General features: G+C 61.0%; 1 protein-coding gene across 1 annotated transcript in view; it reads right to left on the reverse strand.

The window, feature by feature from the left end:
* Positions 1-3113: 3113 nt before the first annotated feature.
* EFNA1 (ephrin A1) overlaps positions 3114-6102 on the reverse strand; it is a 6639-nt gene continuing 3650 nt past the window's right edge. The window contains exons 3-5 of the mRNA XM_032789413.2: positions 5453-5518; positions 5034-5084; positions 3114-4572 (exon numbers count right to left, since the gene is read on the reverse strand). Of these exons, the coding sequence (XP_032645304.1) occupies positions 4457-4572; positions 5034-5084; positions 5453-5518 (233 nt within the window). The 3' untranslated portion in view covers positions 3114-4456. The remainder of the gene's footprint in view (positions 4573-5033; positions 5085-5452; positions 5519-6102) is intronic.

Raw genomic sequence — 6102 nt, forward strand, 5'->3', positions numbered from 1 at the left:
CCCGCCACCCCCTCGGTGTCCCCACAGCCCCCGGGTCAAACCCGTGTCACCCCACAGCCCCCCCGCGGCCCCGGGTCACCCCACAGCCCCTGGGTCACCCTCCGGCCCTCGTGTCACCCCACAGCCCCCCCCATGCCTCCCCACAGTATCCCCACGCTCCTGTGTCACCTCACAGCACCCCCAGCTCACCTCAGTATGACACCATAACACCCCAGCCCCTCTGAACACCCCTATGTCACCCCCAATACAGTGCCACCCCTCAGCACCCCCCTAGTCCCACTCAGTATCACAGTATAGCACCCCTCAACAATCCCCCCACGGCCCCATCACACACCCAGCCACTGTCACTCCTCCACCGCCTCCCCTTGCCCACAAACACTCATGCTGTCTCACACATGCCCAGGACCCCCGTCCCCACTGTCACCCTCAGCAGCACCATCTCCAGTCACTCCCCCAGGGCATTACCACCTCAGTGCCCCCCACTTACACCCCCTGTACTTCCATCCCCTGACATGCCTAGATATTCCCCCAATCCTTGCCTACCTCCCAAAATCACTGCTACCCATAACAGCCCTCTCTGGGTGCCCCTAGATATTGCCAGCCTAGCCCCCCCCTCCCCATCACCCTCAGATCTACCCTCCATGGGGCAGAGGGGAGCAGCGGGGATCCCTGTGGCCCTGGGCTTTGGGATGCGGGGAAATCGTCCCCCATGACCCCAGAGAGAGAGGATGATGTCCCTAGGGCAGGGGGCACTGCTGGCTCAGGCCATGTTTAACTGCTGCCAGAGAGCCAGGACTCCTGGGTTCAGTTCCTGTGCAGCCTTGGGTGACTCACTGCCCCTTTCCCAAGCTTCCCAGCCTGTCTGCAATGTGGGGGAGGTGGAGCCTGACTCACCTACCTCCCAGGCCGCAAAGTGGTAGAGCCAGAGCCACAAAAGTAGCTCGATAGGTTCCCTGAATGGAAGTTGGGAGCCAGGGCCTGGGCCTGGTGTCACTGTGCACATTCCCTGGCCCCAGCTGCCCTGGGCTGCTGATCCATGGATCCCGCCTGGCCATTTCCCAGTCCCACTGGCTGCTGCTGCTCTGTGTGGGCCAGGCTGCCCCCCTGTGCCCGATTCGTTCCGTGATGGTGTCAGCGGCTTCCCTGGCACTGAGCTGTGTTGTCACAGAATGAACAGGGCAGGGCGCCGGAGCTTGTCTCCCCCTCCCAAGGAGGTGGAGTTGGTTGTTGGAGTGGAACAGCAGGGTTGTGTCAGGGCCAGTGCATTAACCAGATGGCAGAGATGGGGGGGGGGATGGAGGGGGCAGCACCTGTTATGGGAATTCAAAGGCATTTCCTGCTCAATCTGTGCCCAGCTGCCAGAGCTCGGCTGAAGCTGTTGCTTTGGGCTGATGGGCCTGTAGAGTTTGTCTCCAGCCTAACTCCACCTCCTGGGGCTGCTTCTTTGGGAACGGGGCTAGTTGCCACAGGAGGCCAGCCCAAGGGCTTGCAAAGGCTCCGGCCTAGGCTGCTGGAGGGTTCCATTCCCAGGTGGGCAGAGAGGAGCCTGGCTGCCATGCCTGGACCTTGCAGGTGCTTGGGGGCTGTGTCCCTCCTCGCCCGGGACACTGGTGAGCATCCTGTGACTTCGGCAGGGTGAGTGGCTGTGTGTCAGTGCCTGTGCATCAGCTCCAGTTCTGGGCCTCAGCTGGGCTTGGGGTGATGCCTGCACATCTGCCCGGATGTTGCATCTCTGCCTGTCTCCAGCGGGTGGTAATTAGGCTCCGGATGTGCCAGTCTCTAATCTGACTCACTGCAGCCTGCACCAGTCGCACCAGCAGCCAACCACAGGCCACCAACAGATGGCCTGGGTTGGAACCAGGGTTCCTGGGGTTCCCCAGCCGAGTGGGCAAGGGGTTGCTGCCTGTGTGAAAGGACTGTTTTGTGTTGACAGCCAGGTAGCTGGGCTGCTGCAGACTCTGGGTCTCCCTATGGAGCAGTTGATTGCATAATGGTGCAGTGTCAGGTGGGACCCATCCAAGCACCTGGCTACGAGGGGACAAATAGCCCAGCGCTTAGGATATCCAATACCCAGGTTCAATCCCTGCTCTGCCACAGGCGCTCAGCCTGTCTGGGCCTCGGTTCCCATCTCTGGAATGGGGTAACAGCACAGCTGGGGAGGGATAAATACATTCACGGTTGAGGTGCTCACATCTCTGCTCCCAGGACAGTCCTGGCTCTGGCACACAAAGGTGGAGCAGGGTTTTGAGGTCATTCCCCCCTCTCCAGGGCAGGAGTCGCCAGCTCAGTCCACGGCTGGGAAAGGGGAGAGGAGCCGAGCACAGCTGCCTTCGGCCAGGCTGCTCCGGGGAACGGGAGTCAAAAAGACTGCATGGCCCTGGATGAGTCTCAGTTTGATTTTCGTTCCTTGCTGCCAGCTATGTTTGTCCCAGTGGGGCTGCAGCCGCCAGAGGCCTGAAAACACAGCACAGCTCGGTGGGGGCACAGTGAGAGATGGTCAGGGTCATCCATGGCCCAACTCAGCCCATCCCTTCAGAGTCACTCCTGTCCCCTCCCGTCTGCCCTGCTCGGGAAGCGTTTGTGACTCTGGATCCAAATAACCGATAGCATCAGGCTCGAGGTTTCTGTGTCACTTTCCACTCCACAGCCCCCCTCCCCCGCAAACCCCAGCCAGTTTACCACAGCCTTGTCACCAAGAGCTCACTGCTCTACCCACCTCCCCCTAAGAGGCCCCATGCATTTGGCCAGCAGGACCAGCCAGACATTTTCCCAGGAGTGGAGAAGGCTGGGAAGGGGACAGGCTGCCCTGGCAGGGTCTTGAAGCCACAGGCCTCTGCTTGATGGGAGAGCAGCCCTGGGCAGGGTAGGTTTGGACCAGGGGTAGCGCTCTCTGCCTGCCACCTTCTTTGTGGCTCTAGCCAGGGAGATCCAGCTGGGGCCTGGGCGCTGCCCCTTCACTGGGGGTCAGGGGGAGGGCTGGAAGCTGAGGAGGAGATGCTGGAGCGATCCTGGTCCCTAGGTTGGGGGCGTCCGAGGGGGCCTATGGTATTGGCCTGCCAGGGCTGTTGGATGAGCGCAGTTGGCGCCTTCCCCCAACCCCAGCAGCCACAGTCTGGCCATATCCAAACATATTTATTCAAGACCATTTGTATAAAAAATTCAGTGGTAAAAAGGAAGCTTTACAAATCGAGATGTTATATACACTCCTCCGTACAGAGCCCAGCAGGCGTATGGGTGAACGAGCCCCCCGCCCCCTCCAGGCATCAAGGTGCACACAGGCTGTGGAGACAGGGTCGTACAGCGCATCTAGAGACCTGCCCGTGGTGGGAATTCCAGCCAGGCAGCAGCTACGCTCAGCCTCTGCCCCACCCTGTTTCCAGCACAGGTGGCTGCTTTACGCAGAGGACAGAGAGTCCTGGGTGGGGCTGGGAGAGGAGGAAGGGATACTGTGGCAATGAGTCTAGGCAGAGAGGAATGGGGCTGGGAGTTTGTGCCCGAGGAACTCTTGCTCTCAGTGTTTCTGGAGAGGCCAGGCTGAGGTGAGTAGAGGGAACGGGGTGTCGTGTTTGGGGCTGCCAACTCATTCCATCCTCAGGCACTGTGACGAGATATTTGTCTCCTTTGAGAAGCCTGCAGCCCAGCTCCCTGCTGCAGGCCAGACAGTCCCAGGCCCCTGGCCAAGCTGTAATCAGCAGAATTGCCATAGGAGGTCAGAATTTGGGGAGGGGGCACCTGCTCCAGACATGTCTACACATTTTCCAGGGCGTCACACCATATGGAATCCTGGCACCCACATCGCTGACACCTGCATCCTGCACCAGAAGGAATATTGCTCCAGGACATCCTGCTCCAGCAAGGTGGTACCACGGCCCCAGCAAACTCAGAGTCCCTGGGTTGCATTCAGCCTCACAGACACAGCCCGTCCATGGGCTGCTTGCGTGGGCAGCACTTGTGCCTCTGCCTGCAGGACATTTCCACGCCACCAGCCCGCAAGGCCTGTCCATCCTCCACACTCCACAGGGGCTGCCTCAGCCGGCCAGAGGTGCCAGCACCCCGCCCCCTCCTAGTCCAGAGCCACTGCCCATCCAGCCAAGGGCAGCAGCCGCTGTCGTCCGCTCTCAAAGCGAGTGGTTGAAAGTGCTGGTGGTCTGTTCTTTGGCAGTAAGGAGGAGCAACCTCTTCTGCAGGGCCGCTCCCCACAGGGCTGCAGTGGCTTTGGTTGCTCAGCTCGGCTTTGGGTCATTCGACCCGTAATACTGACCACTTGGGTCATTCGACCCTTAATAAGTCCTTAGGCTGCCAATGCATGCCTGGCTGAGACACCAGCTGGAGGTGCTCACATGAGTGTTTGCAACAGCCCAGCTGGGGGGCTGCACATCTCTGGGCCACGGGGTCCAATCCCAGCAGCAGTAGCCATCCAGCGATTCAGTCCGTGCCGCTCAGCCAGGATCCCACCTCACAGGCCTTGAGGCACCAGCAGGGGCAGCAGGAGGCTGAGCAAGGTGACAGGGCTGCTGCTCCGCAGCGCCGAGTTCTGGCCCACACTCTTCAGGACCTGCACATCCGCGTCATCTGCGAGAGGGGAGAACGCAGGAGCCACGTGAGCTCTCGGACATGGGTGTCCAGGGCCTGAGACGCAGCCAGTGGCTGACACCCAGCAGCTGGGGTCACACGTGAGCCGCAAGGCAACGGCTGCAGTGATGCAGCCAGACACATGCTGTGCCACCTCCCTCCCACAGTTTGTGGCTGCTCTTTGTCCTGCCCCCCAATCCTGCATTCCTCCAGGGCAGGGCTCTGCCAATATCCCTTCTGCCTGGCCTGCAGCCTGCCCCAAGACCTGGCATTCCAGACCTGGAGCAGGCTCTTCCCTGTATCCTAGTGGGAGAGGATCTCAGGAATCTGGACTGAGGCTGCCAGACCCACAGCTCCATGGGGAATACCCTCACCCAGCTGCCTGCTGCTCCCCACAGCCCCTCATATGGCAGAGACCACACCAGGCCACTAGGGTCTGTTGGTCAGCGCCAGTAACGTACCTGCCTGGATCCCCCCCTTCTGCATTGGGGTGTGGACGGGCAGCATCCCAGCTGCAAAGCAAACAGAGACAAGAAGGTGAAGGGCAGTTACTGACTGCATGCCCCAGCCGCCAGCCCATGTCCCGGCCTCACCCCTTCGCTCTGCAGCCTGAGTTGATCCCATTCCCTGCTATCTGCGGAGCCTGTGCCTAGAGCCCTGCAAATCTGCAGGGAGCTGCTTTCTAGCCACAGACCAGGTGGGTGGATGCATGTTTCATACCCGTGCAGGGCTCTGCCCTCCCCCAGAGCTGCAAGGAGCCAGGGTCCCAGTGACTCAGGCTGCCCTTCCCTGGAGGGTGGGCACAGCATGGCGGTGCAGCCAGGCTGCTGGGAGGGCTCTGTGCCCAACAGGGAGGGACCAAGACCCCAGAGATACTCACTGGCTTTGCCAGCCACAGTCACCTTCAGCTTCAGGCAGCCGTTGCCATGGTGGTGAATTGGCTTTGCTGGAGACAAGAGACAGGTGGGTCAGAGCTGGGCTGGGAGACGGCAGCTGCACTCTCCATGCCACAGGGGCTGTTTCTCCCGCTGCTGGGGGAGGCCCCAGGAGTCAGGGTCTCTCCTGGGCCAATCAATCAGAGCAGTGGCCAGAGAGCAGACCCTTTTGGGGGCAAGGGGCATGTAACACCTTAAAGACGATGTCACCCCCACGTCATTACCTGCCTCCCACAAACTTGTGCACTCTCCCTCCTACTTGGCCTCCATCCTCCACCACAGCCTTCGCCAGGCCCCAGCGCCTGTATGCCCCACCATAGTCCCGACCAGGCCCCACCTCATCCCTGAGCCCCAGTGCACCCCCCCATAGCCCCAGCCATGAGCAGTGCCCCCCATGCCCCCGCCCCACGGCATTCTGGGAGAGAGGTGACACGCAGTAGGGAGGGGAGCAGAGGGATGATTTGACTTGAGAGTTACCTGAGCAGCGGGGTGGGGGAGAGGTGCTGGGAGAGGAGAGAGAGACTCCGTTTTGGGCTGGGTGGTGACACGCAGGGAACGCCAAATTGGGGGTCTGAGGTCCCTGCCCTCCCCAGGG

This window comes from Chelonoidis abingdonii, chromosome 11 (assembly GCF_003597395.2).
Source record: "Chelonoidis abingdonii isolate Lonesome George chromosome 11, CheloAbing_2.0, whole genome shotgun sequence".
Classification (NCBI taxonomy): Eukaryota; Metazoa; Chordata; order Testudines; family Testudinidae; genus Chelonoidis; species Chelonoidis abingdonii.